We start from the raw sequence: 15,028 nt of genomic DNA on the forward strand, positions 1-15,028 counted from the left end.
AAAAGATGACGAGACACTCTGTCACCATGCATTTATGTCTCCTGGTTGAAGCCTGCACCACACAGGTAAGACTGGCGGTTGTCTGCGCCAGTGTTTCGGTGTATCCTTCACTCTGTGTTTCAGGGGCTGTGCACCAGGTACACTGTGGGAATCTGACAGGTATGAGCTAAGTGGATGAAATGCAAAATCTGACAGCTTCTAAGGCAAGTCAGACTTTTTTTGTTTGTTATTTTTTTGCCAAGAGAAGACTTTGCCAAGTTTAATATAGAGATGCTTCTAGAGTCTGGTGAACAACATCATTGGTTTTCTTAATGAGAAATTGTTCATCAAGGCTGTTAACTCGTCTGTTTGTTTTTTGAGAAGAGGCAACCTCTGCAGATACGACCCTCTAAATGTTTACAATCAACACTAAAGGAATCTTATCTTAAAAACAAGGAATCGAGATAAGTGTTAGCAACAGCTTGGTTTGATTTCCCTCCTGATATGCTTTGTTTCTGAAACACATTTTTATTTTGAAAACAGCATAATTTTGAATAGCTCGTGCTTTTGGGTTTCATATACTTGCGTCACCATTCATTTAGGGTGTTTCCTCACAGGGTTAGTGTTTGATAAGGGTTTAACACCATGGCTCCCTGGGTGTGTATACAATTAAAATATAGTGTGTATAATATTCAGTAATAGAGCAGGTTGGGTGAAGTTGAGCTGTGTGTTAAGTCAAATTTTGATAGGTATAAACAATTACCGTAAATTATGTTCCCCTGTACAAAATACCCAAAGTGGAATTCAGGAATCACCAATCCATCAACAGATGCTTTATGAGTGTTTATAGTTATGCTATCCTGTGCTTTTGCTTTTCAACCCAAACACAAGGTTTTCACAGTGCACAGCAGAATAAAATATAGAGAAATAGCACACTTTTTAAAGGACAAACAATAAACTTTAATAGTATAAAGAAACAAATGTTCACATGTCCCGGCAATTTCATGAAAGACAAAAAAAAAAAACAGCAGAAAAAAAGAAAATGGTTTTGTACGGTTGGATTATAAAATTTGAATTTGCACCAAAAAAAGACGGTCTTCACAGATCACAACGCAAAATGACATGTAAATATATTTGTTGAATCCTCCAATGGGGCGTTTTATAATAATATCAACAGCAATAAAAAAAAAAAAAAAAGGGGTGGGGGGGTAAAAACATAATTACAAGTTTCCGAGGCCCGCATCTCTCGCTGCAGTGACTGCTGCTAGAATGATTTTGGGCCACAGGTTTTGGGATGGGTGCAGGGGAACCATTTCAGACACTTTTATGCCGAGAGGTCACTGCTGTTGAAACGGTCTTGGTCATACACCTCTGCGACAACTTTGCGACCTCCGAACCAGCGGTCATTGAGCGCCTGGATAGCTTTGTTCATCTCCGAGGCCATGGAAAACTCCACAAAGATTTTTACAATGATATCTGCATCTTCCTCTTCACCTTGCTTTTCCTGGTATATGATGACTCTGTTGACGGCGCCAAATTTCCCGCACTCTTCCGTCACCTCACCCTCCAGGTCGTCATCAATGTCCTCTGGTCCCACCATATTTCGTAGCACCATCACCGTGGACTAGACAGGAAAGATTTTAACGTGTAAAATCATATTGGGGATTATTAAAAAGGAGTATATCCAATCTTTGATCAAGGTCATTGTTTTGTTTTCCTTGTAATACATATCTCACCTCTGATTTTCGAAGCAGTTTCTGCATCACCATGTGTCTGGCGCTGCTGCCCGAGATGCTCATGTGCTCTTGGTCACTCAACATCTCCTGCCCTGTGCCATCCTGTAGCATCTCCTCTTTCTCCTCTTTCCTCTCCTGCTGGTTGGAACCACCGACTTGATTAGACAGGACTGGCGGTGATGCGAGCACAGGGTTGACAAGACCAACCTGCGGAAGCACTGGCATTGGAGGACGCACTGGAGTCACACCTTTAAAAGTAAGGCAGGTAGTCAGTGATGTCAAATGTGTTAATGTATTACACACTTCATCATGACATCATGAATCATGACAATGTTATCACAGGAATGCTGTAACAAGTGACTTTCCCCAAGAGGGGGGGATAAACAAAGTTATCTTTACAATGATTTAATGCCTTCTCAAAAAAAAACATTTACTCAGTTCTATCACTTCTAAAAATAATCAGCTTTAAGCTGAACCCTATCACAAGGTCCTGATATCAAGTCTTGCTTTTTAGATTTGGTGAAACAGGATCACACTAATGGTCAGAACATTATTAGTATTATGATAAGCTAAGTGAAAAGCTAAATTCTAGCACATGTAATCGACCCATCAGTCAATTTAAATATCCAAAAATGTATAGTATGTATAGTATAGTTTAGAACAATGGAAGAAGTTCACAATATATTTTGTTGTTTTGAAAAAGAAAACGTGATACCCAAAACATCGCACAAAAAGTAAGGAAATTTGTGTTTGGTAGATTATTTTTTTATCGTAACAAAGCTTCTTGGCAATAAATCTTATACCGTTGGAAAGCCTGTTTATTTCCCTTTTAAATGTTGTCACAATTGTATGGAACATGCATCTGTGGGATGAGCAGCAGAGCTAAGTATGTGGGTAGCACCTATGAAAAACTTGCCAAATCTTCTCTGCCAATGCCAAACAGCTTATTCTTCTGTTGACTCTTGTTTAGTGTCGTTCAGTGGATTGGATGATTGAAGTGAAGAAACAAGACATATTGGCAATTTAACAATTTATTCATTTAATAAACAGGAGCCTCAGTAGGATGTGGAAGAACCATACAAAGCCACAATAGCCTGGCACCTCCTCCTCATGCTGGTCACACACTGCTGTGGGATGGCATCCAAATCTTCAACCAGCATTTGTCGCAAGTCAGCCAATGTGGTTGTATGGGTCACTCTGGCATGAACAGCACGCCTAAGCTGATCCCACAAGCGTTCAATGGGGACTGCCTACCGTTCCTAAATGGCGACAGGGTTAGGAAATGGTCTCCTTGGGACGCCCACTTCCTGGCCTGTCCCTGACATCCCCCGTTAAATGGAACTTGGCCTTCAGGTTGGAGATGGTGCTAGGGCTCACTCCAAATTTTGCTGCAACTTGGTCGTGTGGAACACCAGCTTGAAGTAGCCCTATGGCACGGGCCCTATCCAGATCAGTCAAACATGGCTTGCTTGGAGCAGACACAAACTGACCACTGTAGCAGGGCCCATGCTCACAGGGGCTGCCAATCAGGCACCTGGGGTATCAGAAGCTCAGAACAAGAGTCAATAGCAACATCAGAATAAGCTGTTTGGCATTGGCAGAGAAGATTTGGCAAGTTTTTAACGGGCGCAACCCACATACTCAGCTCTGCTGCTTATCCCACAAATGCATGTTCCTTACAAATGTGGCACCTTTTGAAAGGGATATAAAAAGGCGTTCCAACGGTTTAAGATTTATTGCCAAGAAACATTGTTACAACAAAGAAATGTCCTTACTTTTTGTGCGATGTTTAGGTATTATTCATTACACAGCAAAACAAACAGTTTGCAGACTTTAAAAGTTATATTGCTTTAACAGTTTGATAAAAAATGAGCACTCACTCATGTTTTGGTACACACCTGTGATGACCCCTGGTGCCTGGGCAGCCATAACAGCCTGAGGAATTCCCATTTGTGAACCAAGAAGTGAGGGCGCAGTTAACGCCCCCAGGACTGATGCACCGGCTACAGCCTCCTTAAGAGAGGGGGGCCGAAGACATTATGTAAGGGAAACACACAGAACACAGCACAAGGCAGCACAGTCAACGATCAAACAGCATGGCACAGAGAGTCACTCAACCTGGACTTTCTTTAGTGAGAATCAAAGTTTCAAGCATTATTTAAGTACACTTTTATTAACCACATTTATTTTCCTTAGCAGGTCACACATACTGTATACTGATATTTACCTTTTTAATAATTACACAATTTACTGAGAACACAACTGTCTTGTTAGTCATTGTAAACTTAAACGTATCTTTAAATGTGTTTGTGCTAACTAAGAGAGAGAACTCTTAGCTTACACACCCAGTCAGTGAATGGGAGGAGCTGACTTACTTTACAATCAAGTGTACAACACAAAGTGCAATTCAATCTTTAGATTTTTTTGGGAAAACATTAAACAGGAAGAACAAAGATTAACTGGTATGTTAGGGGGTAAAATTGACACTGTGTACAGGGAACTGCAGTTTTCATGATCCTTACAAAACTGGCCTTCTCCCAGTCACCTCATATAATTTTCTATGCCCATATTATTTGTGCTTTTGGTGTTCTAGCTAGATCTGGGTTATATTTACCTGGAAGGCCATTAAATCCCTTTGGAAGGGATTCATACTTGCCTGGGCCGTAATCTTAGCGGTGGCTGCCGCTGCAGCCACAGCTGCAGCAGGCGGCAGACCACCAGGGGTCGTGGGGGTCAGTAGGGGCATGGGCGGAGTCACTGCTTTGCCCACCCGTAGGTACTGACCCCCGAGGTCAAAGAGGTTCATAGAAGACACAGCGTCCAGGGCTGACTGAGGCTTTTCATATTCTGTAAGTGAATAAAATATTAGTTAGTAGCAGAGCAGGGGCAACACCGAGAGGACGAGCGAATGAGGGCCCTCCAGCTCACCAATGAAGCCAAAGCCTCTGTGCCGCCCTGTGGTGGGGTCTCGGGCTAACGTGCAAGACTTGATCCTTCCGAAGGCCTCAAACACACTCTTGATGTCATCGTCTGACAGGTCAGGGTGGACAGATGCCACGTAGATTCGGTTGAAGGCGCGCGCTTCCTCTGCCAGCTGGTCAATGATGGGTTGCGCCTGACCGATGTTACTTGGCCGCCCAACCTATAGCACAGATAATACCAGCAGGGCTACTGAGAACGGAGTTTGAAGTACCAACCGAGGAACGCACTCCCTGAAATCACTTACAACTTACAGCCCTAACATTCGGCAGCCACAAGATCAGTCAAAGTCAATCTGCTCTTACAACCATGACACAAAGCTATGCCAAGTATTCTCTGGTTATCCTGATAACAATTCTTTAACAACACTACTGAGAAGATCTGAAAAACAGTCCTTTCTGCCATTCTATTACCTTAACATCGGCCATCAAGTATAACAACCATCAGCTGAGCATATATTCTAATTTGACCCCTGCACTAACATTTTAAATCATGAATAAATATGTAAAACAGACAGACATTAGCTACGGTTCAATTTGCAGAAAAAAAGTATAACTCTTATGTACGGACCACTGCCGCTTGAAGCTTTCTCTAAAAACACTTGATACTTGTGACTAGCTGATCAGGTGGCAACACCGAAAAAGGGGGACACATGCCTAAAGCTATAGCTACGCATCCTAACATCTTCCTCCCTTTTGAAATACAACTGAGCTCCTACAGTAAGACGAGTATCTAAGTGCGACTGGGATCTGTACTACAGATGGGGCGGCCAAGCAACACCAACCAGGCGCAGCCCATCATCAGCACATGGTACAGAGTAACACCACGCGCCGCTGGGTATCCTGGTCACTAAAACAGCTTTGATGAAATAATAAAAGCATACACACAGACGGACAACACACCAAGAAAACAAAACCAGGCATACGCAGAACACACGCACCTGAAAATCACAGACAAAAGCAAGCAAAGAGAGATTAGTCACACGAGTGTCTTTACAAGACATCAGAAAAAAACGTCATTAACAAATCAACTCCAGAGGGGACTCTTACATCCAGTCCTTATATACCAACTCCTTAAAAAGAAAAAAAAAAAGAAGTACACCTCCTGAATACTTACCTTAATGTTTCGCCCTCCCAGCATGACTGAGTTCATCTGCTCCAGAGCCAGCTGAGCAGCCTCTGGCACATCATACTCCACAAATGCAAACCCCTGAACCAGAGACAAATGCAAGAAAACAGAACATAAACATTCAAAATGTTTATATCAAGAGAAAAAAAAGACTTAACTTAACCAACCTTGTGTTTCATTGTTACAGAATCCCAAGACATGTCAATACTCTTGATTGGGCCAAAGGGGGCAAAGGCCTGTCTGATGGTATCCTCACCCAGCTCATAGTATATGGAGCCAACATACACCCGACACATGATTGCAAGAGCACGTTGCCGCTGAGCTGCTACCTGCCAACCGGGGGAAAAAAAAAACATGATAAGCATTAGAGAGTAATAGAGAAGAGGACAAACACACTCATTTAAAATGTATATTTTCTACTGTGCTTGCTTTTCCCAGAAATAATTAGAGGCCAAATCTAAGTAAGGGGTTCTGGACAAGTCATTAGGGTAACAAATGAGATACTGAAATCAATGGACACAACATTGTGAAGAATGCCAACATGTATAACTATTGCAATGTTTTCATGTCACCACTTGTAATTACAATATAGTCTCTTTTCTGTTACTTTTGAACAGACATATAGAGGAAAACACACTAGTGATTTACATGCACAGCCCTCATTTGGCTTCAGTAACTGACCTGTAGTCCAGGGATGCAAGTAAGGTAACAAAAGTAATCGTGGAGTTCAAACGAAATCCATACAAAGTCTTGATGACAGCATTTCAAACTTTCTTCTCATTTCTAAGGGGAGGGATGCTGACTAATGACTTGAGCTTTTACTGTATTAATTCTATTACCAACACAACATAGCATGTGCCTATTTAATGACATCATGGAAAGTTAACTTGTTCACTGACAGAATTTTTGTTTTGTTTCAGCAGTTCTGTCAGTTTGGTACATTAAAGGGATCGCTATCCCTCTTCTGTCCCATGCCAAGAATTTTCTGTTTTAAGTCAAGCAAATGCATATTTTTCAATGCACTTTTCTCACACCTATTAACCTGACAAGAAATCGTTTTAAAAGCTTAGGAGCTTTGCCTATTTTCTCATTAAAAAAATCTACAGCAAATTCTTCCATGGTGACTCAAGAAAACGAAAAGACTCAAAAATGAACGAAAGTAACTCCTCTCACGAAGAATTACGGACGTGGTTGCAGGTGCACTAGCAGTATGTCATGTTTCTTACAAAATATACATTACTGGGTTAAGTTAAAGACTGGGAGTGTTGCCAAAGCAACCAATATACGAAGGGTAAAAGCCCTTTTCCATTGCGCACAGAAAAAAAAGTTGAATAATCTATTGACCGATTGTAAAGGTGAGAGAGGATCTCCAAAGCCCATTGTCACTGCTGCCATCTGAAAGACAGAAAAGATGAAAAAAGTGCTGAAAAGTAGGTTAGATATCCCTTAGCTTTGCTTTTCAAAACTGTCATTGATTTGCTAGATATACAAAAACTGTTAAAGATAACTCTATATGCAGACACTCCCTCTTAACAACATTTGGGGAGTTGTCACCCCAGTTCAATTACAAATTAACACACAGCAATAAACATAAAAAAAATGCAAAGCATTTGACATGTTAACCAATGACTTCATGACGATCTTCTCCATCTGTAAAAAGTAGAAGCAAAAGCAGAGGCGCCTAGTCTGCAGCCGTAAGAAATGGACACCTAATACTGTAACCATCATCTAAGTCAAGAGAAGTCTGAGATACTAAAAAGACTACAATTTATTAAGTGCTCCCTTCCCCCCACATCCGTAACCTTGGTGTCATCTTGGACCAAACCCTCTCCTACAACAAACACATCAAACACATCACCAAAACAGCCTTTTTCCACCTCAGAAACATCGCCCGCCTCCGCCCATCCCTTCTCATTTTCAGCTGCCGAGACCCTCACCCACGCATTCATTACCTCCAGATTAGACTATTGCAACAGTCTCCTCTACGGATCACCATCACACTCACTCAAGAAACTCCAACACATTCAGAACTCCGCAGCCCGTCTCCTCACACACTCCCGCACCAGAGACCACATCACCCCCCGTTCTTCATGACCTCCACTGGCTCCCCATCCCCCCAGCGTATCAACTTCAAGCTCCTCATCGTCACCTTCGAAGCCCTTCACAACCTGGCTCCCCCCTACCTGTCTCACCTCCTCCACCGACACACTCCCACCCGCACTCTCAGGTCTGCAGATGCAAGCCTCCTGTTCCCCCCCCCCCCCCCCCCCAGGACCAACCTTTGGTCCTGCAGGGGGGGGACAGGGCTTTCTCTGTTGCTGCTCCCATCAGAGACATCAGAGACTCCCCCACACTCACCTCCTTCAAGAAATCCCTCAAAACTCACCTCGTCAACATTGCCTACAACCACTAACTCCCCCCCCCCATTACTTCTTCATTGTACTGTCCTCGTCGTTTTTCGTTTTGTTTTACGGTTTTATATTTTGTCAAAGCGTCTTTGAGATCCTAGAAAAGCGCTATAAAAAAACAATATATCATTATTATTATTATTAAGGATTAAAAACTCACAGGGAAACATGGTTTCAAAACGTTACACGTATCTCACCTGCAGGTTGGTGAGCTGTTGTTGCTGATGGGCGATGGTCTGTTTCACCAACACACTCTTAATGCTTTGTTCCATGGCATACTTCTTTGCCTGAGGAAGAAAAAAGTAATAACAAATATTACTGTTTGAACAATTGTTCTTCATCACTTTGTGTATACCACATTTTTTTTACAGAATGGTACCTTAAGATGCATGCAAGAAACCAGACTTTATTGAAACAGACACACTGTGTAAAGGGTTTCCTACCCTCTGAAGTGCCTCCTGCTGCTCTGGGGTAAGAGGCGGAAGGCCAAGCTTGGAGCCTGTGCCCTGTCCATTCTCCATCATCAGAGCTTCACCTCCCTGCAATGTAGAAAAAGCAATTAATCAACATAACATAAGCAACAATGGAGTCTCGATCTTAAACTTCTGCCTGCATGTACATCCATATCTGCATTAAAAATCCTGCATTACAATAAGAAGTCACGTTATACACTGAAGGTTAATTATTTATATGAAGCATATGTAGGACATGCACCTGGATGAACTCCTTACCTGCACAACCTGCTAATCACTGGGTCCACCAGGCTGAGGCAGGAAAGCCCCCAAGGGGAAGAAGATTGATGGAGAAGCTTTAATTCAACAAATTCTAGTGGGAAATAAAAAATGCCTTCAGACTACTATAAAATAAAAAAACACAGGCAGCATCATTTAACAATCTACACACAACCTTTGATTTTAGTAAAGTAACGTTAGCAGAAAGCCAATTCAGTCTAATGCAACGTTACCCAGCTAAACAACAACAATGTCCTCAACTTTAACCGAATGCGTTTTTGCCAAAGTCGATATTAAGTTACATATTTACGCAATTAAGTGTAACATTTATTGAAAGGCATGATATGAATGACGAGGCCTCATAACAAGGAGTTATCTTACATTAGCTATCGTTAGCCATTCATGACTAAAAGGAGATAAAATGCACATTTATTCACGGGATATTTTTTAATAATTCACATGCACCATGCATCGAGTACAAACTACCCATCGGCTCAAGTAGCTGAAAAATATGAATTGCGTATCTTCCACTGGACATGTATTTACCGCTGCCTCCGTATCTGCCATGAAGCACACCCTCTCGAAGAGGCCCACTCGCTTCAACTCTCGCGAGATCTCTAATGGTTTCAATGAAAGATGTCGCGATGATAGGGTTACAATTTTCAATCAATCATTCCATCTTTATTTGTATAGCCAATGGCGATTCTAGAGTCTGTTGGGGCCCTATAGGCAAAAATGAATTGGGAGCAACTATGACCACCGTCTGCCAGTGTCCCAACACTCTTACTTGAATAATTCCTCTTCATCATTCTTCTAAGCAGGGCAATGATAGTAATTGCTGTCAGGTGGGGGCCCCTTAAGGAGGTTTCCTACTGTCATTGCAACATTTGTGAGTTTGTCAGCGCTCTGTGGCCCCTTGCGAGGCTGGGGCCCCAAGCAGCTGCCTGCCTTGCCTGTTGACTTTTCTTTTATAACAATTTAAAACGAATGTTATCTCAAGACACTTTACAAAGGTGCAGGTAAATATTCATACTCTTTATTTTATTATGTTACAATAGAGCAGGTGGGGGGGGGGGGGGGGGGGGGGTAGCAGAGATGTAGCTTTTGTCGTTTTCAGTTGTACACTTACTAAACGACACAACTGGCTTCAGGCTTATCATATTAAATTGTTCTTACCCACAACATTTTAGTTCTCTGGACGTGTTTCAATCTTTTTGAGTTTTTATTTTCATATTGAAGCCTGTGTAGTTACTTTAAATACTTCAAGGTGTAATGTAGCCTTTTGCCAATTTGTTTAACAGGACAGTCTCATTTAGCTTTGAATTGAGTTTAACCTAGAAATCAAATAATAGCATTATAACATTATAATGTTTTCGTAAAGGTGTTATTTTTACAACATACTTGTAAACTGGGATATATCTAAACTTAATCTTAATCTTTAATTTCAAAATAATAACATGAATCAGACACATCCAACATGTCACATAATGTTTATTGTCATGTATTTAATTGCAGGAGCTAAAATACCAAACAAAAGTTTAAGGACACAGCCAAAGGCAAGTTTTTATTCAACAGATGCACACAGAGAAAAAAAAAAAAAGTCATTAGACATGAATAAGACTGATATGGATGCTTTCTTCCCATTTGCACAGTCCAAACATTCAGGTCCCCTCTGGGACCAAACTGGGACTGACAAAAAGGCAAAATGCTAATTCTGACCGGTTGCAGGCTATTAAGACATGCAGCTTACAAGATCATATGAGCGCAATAGTGGCACTGCTTTGCATTGGAAGGTTGTCTAAAATGAAAACCCTTTAACAGCCATAAACAAATATGTACAGCACAGCCTCTAGTAGATGAATGTTTTGTAGATTTCAGAGAAACACACAAATAAGAAGGCATGACACAGAGAAGAGTATAAGTCCTGTTTGCAATGACTGTACAGCAGCTAAAAGACTCAGGTTAACAAATGAAGCACGGCCAAGTGATACTAATGCTGAAGACCAATCATACAATCCTCTATTGTTTTTTGCTGCCCAGTTCTGTTCAGGAAAAATCCTCCCAAAGCTGCCAAGACTGGATTCCTCACAAGAAAATCTGGACGAGCCGAAGGGGATGTGTTTTATTTTTGTGTTAGTGTGGGCTGCAGTGCAACCAATGCCAAAGTTCACTGTGGAAATGTCTGAATAAAATACAGGGTATGTGTTACTAAAGAATTATTGTCCAAATGAGAATATTGCACACTTCAATCAGAATGATTTTTTTTTCCGCCTGCAGCCAATGGAAAGCAACACAGATAAGCATATCATGGATTAGGAGAAGACTAAAAATATTTTATTCTGGAAGGCTTTTGAGTAGAATAATTTCCTTCAAAACCCTCAAAAATGAGTGCGGCAGAAATATATATAAACAACATGGCAATTTATATCGACAAGCCTTTATTTTGTCGATTTAATTTCTTCCTATTTCGATTTTTTTGTACACAAGCTGCAGCATATCACATGATCAATACAAATATTGGACTTAGTGGACATTCTCAAAGGCTGACTTTGTGATGTAGAATCATGATAAGAGATTCAAATAAGTCCAAATCGATGTATCTGCTGGTTTTGGAAATTGTAAAAGTCAGCCTGAATGAGTAAAACTACAAGTGGGCTATATAAGTCCGGTACAACGCCCTTTGATTAGAACTTTTTCTTATCCAAAGTATATTGCCATAGCAGGCACTTGTAAATCTTTGGCTTTCAGAACACGTTCACAGGGAAACCCCTTAAGAGCACTACAGGCTTAGAAGAGAGGCATCATCATCTCGATTCTCGTCATTACATTTAGGCATGGCGTGTGGAGCTCTGCGAGAAGTGACCTTTAATCAAAGACTGCAGTGAGGTGTGAAAGAAAAGAAAACAGGCTTGTGCAAAGCTTCTATTGTTCACAGTTATAAAGAAATAAATAAGTCAACTGCACGAGTATTCACAATGCTTGTCGGGCGGAATATTTTATTCCTCGATTTAACGGATGGTTCGGGTTTGTAAGGGACGGACAGAGGCTTTAACTTTTGTAGAGTCAAAGTAAATAATCACAAAATCGAAGTAGACATTGGAGTCCAAATAAGGCGTATGAGCAGTAAAATGTATTTGTGTATTAAACATTTCCGTTCTGAATAGTGGCATTATGGAAAACCTAAGTTGCAATAGATCTTAAGGCATGATAGCCCCTCCAGGCAGGGAGTTCGTCAATCTTCCACTGCTTTGTGGGATTGCTGCACACAGCCATGATGGCCCTCCAAATAGAAGTTCCTGGGGTTTCTTCCTCTGGCGCTCTCTCTTGGACGATTTTCTGACTCTCGAGCACCAGAATCCTTCTGTATATGTCCCATCTTTATTCTTTAGCTGGATCAGCTCCCATCACTCTCTCAGTTCTCTGGCTGTGTGATCCTTGCCCGCTGTCCTCCCCCCTATGTAGTCGACCCGTTTGGTCGCAACCAGCACCTTCTGTCTGGGCCATCTGTCGTGACCCCCTCCTCACTGTGTGCTCCCAGAGGCGAGCGTCCGAACACGATGTCGATTGATTGCATCCTCCAAGAACCCTGCTACCTTCTCACTGTCCTCCTACACAACACACAGGACATTTTATTCAAGATAAAGAATAAAATCATGACCTTATGTGCATACTTTTGTTTTAAATTTCTAATTATAGCAAAACATTTATTCCTTAACGGTGAAAAAGGTTCAATCATTACCTCATTTATGAAGGCGTAGTGAACAAGCTCACTGGCGAGGTCTTTAGAGGTGTCGGCTGAAAGTTTCACATAAAACATTTTAGTTTTTATAATATATATATAGTTTGTTTTTAAATTAGTTTTATTTCTCTGTTTGGCTTATTGTCAACAAATCCTGTAAACATACCAAAACCAAAATAAAATTTGTCCCACTAAGAATTATTGTTATGGTGCAGCTTTTTCCTTTAATCCCACAGAGCTCATATACACTACGCTGCTGGTTCTGTTAAAGGACCAATATGTAACTCTGACACCTAGTGTTTAAAATGGGTACTGCAGTCCAAATTCAAAACATTGTAGAGAGCTGTCCTAAAATAATGCACCATCTACTCCTTTTTTAAACAACTTTGGTGGAAATCTAAAAAAACTCCACAGTTTTATGAAAATAGAAAATGTGTGACCCATTTTGAAAGTGAGACTCAAGCTTTGGAGGTTTTCGTATTTTCAGTGAATTTGAACACAATAAGGAAGAGGAATACGGCATGTCTTGTTCTTACTTGGGAGGATGTCACAGCTGAGCTGCCTGTGAAGTTTGTCATCCATCTTCAGAAACAAAGAGAGCTATGGAGAGATCAAAAACAGTTCTGTTAAAAACAGGGTTTATGCAAAAGATCAAAATGCTTTAATACAGTTGAGCCCAGCAGAAGAGTTTAAACTGAAATGGGCAAAGTACCTGTAATACTGTGTGACTCACATGAGTTTTGGTCCCTTCTTCATTTGACTCCAGATTACAGTGCATCTGGACAACCTGAAGAACCAACAGACAGACGATACAGGGTCGATTGAGAGAGGTTGGACATAAGCAAAAACTTATTACATACATGTTTGACAAGCAAAACATTTAATACAACGGCTTAAAATGAGAAAACAAAATGAAGGTTTGTCATATATTTGCAACTTGGACATATTACCAACTCCAGCAGCACATAATCATTGTTACTGAATGTGGTGTAGTGATATAAAATACGACGCTTTCACAATTTAAATGAAAGGAAAGGAACACTTTGGAAAGCAGATAAAAGTAAGAAGCAGCTTCATTATGTGCATGAAGCTTGAACTTATCCTGCAGCAGTCACAGGATATATACCTCGGAGTCGTTACCCCCGCCCACTTGCTCGCTGTACATTTTTCCTGAATTTGACCTCCAGCGTTCACACATCAGCTCATTCAGACTTCTTGCTGTGATTTTACGAGGGGGGGGGGGGGGGGGCTGGAAAAAGTCGGGATGAAAAATATCGCTGTTTGCTTTCACACATGCAGCTCATCCAAAAAACATTTGGAGACATTTTCACAAGTTTTGCGCTTGTGTGAAAAGGCTCTGACACTTTTTAATCTGAAAGTCTAACCTTCCTTGTTTCCGTCTCCTGCGGTTCAGGTGTCGGCGTTTTGACCGTCTCCACCTGCTCCTGAGACAGCGACAGGGCTCGGGGGACGGGATGGGGCCGAGACGAGGCAAAGTTCATTAAGGGGTAGATCCCGTTCCTGAAGAAGAGAGAAGTAGGAGCCGATGTTGAACATGGTGAGCACAATCTATTCACAATGATGGATATCGTGCAGCTTAACTTACTTGACATCTTCCAGAAACTTGTCGAGTTCTAAAGGTGACACATGGGAATATCTAAAGGACACACAAAGAACAAGAGCATTAAGAGGTCTGCGCCTGACATGTTGTAGGATATCCAAAGTTACTGTGTGAGGAACTCGTGAGTGATTTTACTTGAGCTGAACTCCCTGTCTGTCTTCATGTTTGATCTCTGCCATGACAGCGTTGGGGTCGAAGGATTTGGTTTTCTCTTCCACACAGTTTTCTGGAAGCAAGTCTGAAGGCAAAGGAAATATTTAGACATTAGGTAACACATTTAAAACAGTCAACTCCTTTATCTTTAAAAAGTCAGGATTTCAACAAACCTGTCTTTACAAAACCATCTTAATCTACTGGACACCATAGCTAAAACTGAGATATATATATATATATATATATATATATATATATATATATCTCTCTCTCTCTCTCTCTCTCTCTCTCTCTCTCTCTCTCTCTCTCTCTCTCTCATGGTATGTATTGTATTGTGGGGTTGTGGGAAATACCCAGCCCTAGTATGTGTACAGTCTTACATTGGAAAATTACAACCATGCATTTGTTCTTTAACCAAACCACTTTAGAAACATTTTATTTGTATTTGTTGTTTGTTTTGTAGTATCATTGATTTAAATAAATATTCTAATTAAACAGAAACATACTCTTGGTACAGTTTCAAAGTGACATAATCATGTTCTGCGCAGTACATG

At 41.0% G+C, this 15,028-nt stretch overlaps 2 protein-coding genes across 8 annotated transcripts in view; both read right to left on the minus strand.

The window, feature by feature from the left end:
• Positions 1 to 1,108: 1,108 nt before the first annotated feature.
• LOC109983758 (poly(U)-binding-splicing factor PUF60) lies at positions 1,109 to 9,628 on the minus strand. 6 transcript variants are annotated; one of them, XM_020633610.3, is made up of 12 exons: positions 9,508 to 9,628; positions 8,962 to 9,055; positions 8,674 to 8,769; positions 8,428 to 8,517; positions 7,167 to 7,217; positions 5,990 to 6,151; positions 5,811 to 5,903; positions 4,644 to 4,857; positions 4,372 to 4,562; positions 3,614 to 3,728; positions 1,716 to 1,963; positions 1,109 to 1,603 (listed from the first exon to the last, which is right to left on the minus strand). In XM_020633610.3, exons 3-12 carry the CDS (start codon positions 8,752 to 8,754, stop codon positions 1,304 to 1,306), a joined length of 1,545 nt encoding a protein of 514 aa, XP_020489266.1. In that variant the 5' UTR covers positions 8,755 to 8,769; positions 8,962 to 9,055; positions 9,508 to 9,628; the 3' UTR covers positions 1,109 to 1,303. The 6 variants fall into 6 exon arrangements, with proteins under 6 accessions (XP_020489266.1, XP_020489265.1, XP_020489264.1 ...); XM_020633609.3 differs by having other exon boundaries at positions 3,596 to 3,728; XM_020633608.3 differs by having other exon boundaries at positions 4,330 to 4,562.
• Positions 9,629 to 10,434: 806 nt separating this feature from the next.
• Positions 10,435 to 15,028, minus strand: part of nrbp2b (nuclear receptor binding protein 2b) — a 33,249-nt gene continuing 28,655 nt past the window's right edge. The window contains exons 12-18 of one of the 2 annotated variants that reach the window (XM_020633613.3): positions 14,457 to 14,559; positions 14,307 to 14,357; positions 14,086 to 14,221; positions 13,413 to 13,487; positions 13,237 to 13,300; positions 12,701 to 12,756; positions 10,435 to 12,569 (exon numbers count right to left, since the gene is read on the minus strand). In XM_020633613.3, the coding sequence (XP_020489269.1) occupies positions 12,483 to 12,569; positions 12,701 to 12,756; positions 13,237 to 13,300; positions 13,413 to 13,487; positions 14,086 to 14,221; positions 14,307 to 14,357; positions 14,457 to 14,559 (572 nt within the window). In that variant the 3' untranslated portion in view covers positions 10,435 to 12,482. The remainder of the gene's footprint in view (positions 12,570 to 12,700; positions 12,757 to 13,236; positions 13,301 to 13,412; positions 13,488 to 14,085; positions 14,222 to 14,306; positions 14,358 to 14,456; positions 14,560 to 15,028) is intronic. The other variant, XM_020633614.3, reaches the window with a different exon arrangement.

This window comes from Labrus bergylta, chromosome 20, assembly GCF_963930695.1.
Source record: "Labrus bergylta chromosome 20, fLabBer1.1, whole genome shotgun sequence".
In the NCBI taxonomy this organism is placed as follows: domain Eukaryota; kingdom Metazoa; phylum Chordata; class Actinopteri; order Labriformes; family Labridae; genus Labrus; species Labrus bergylta.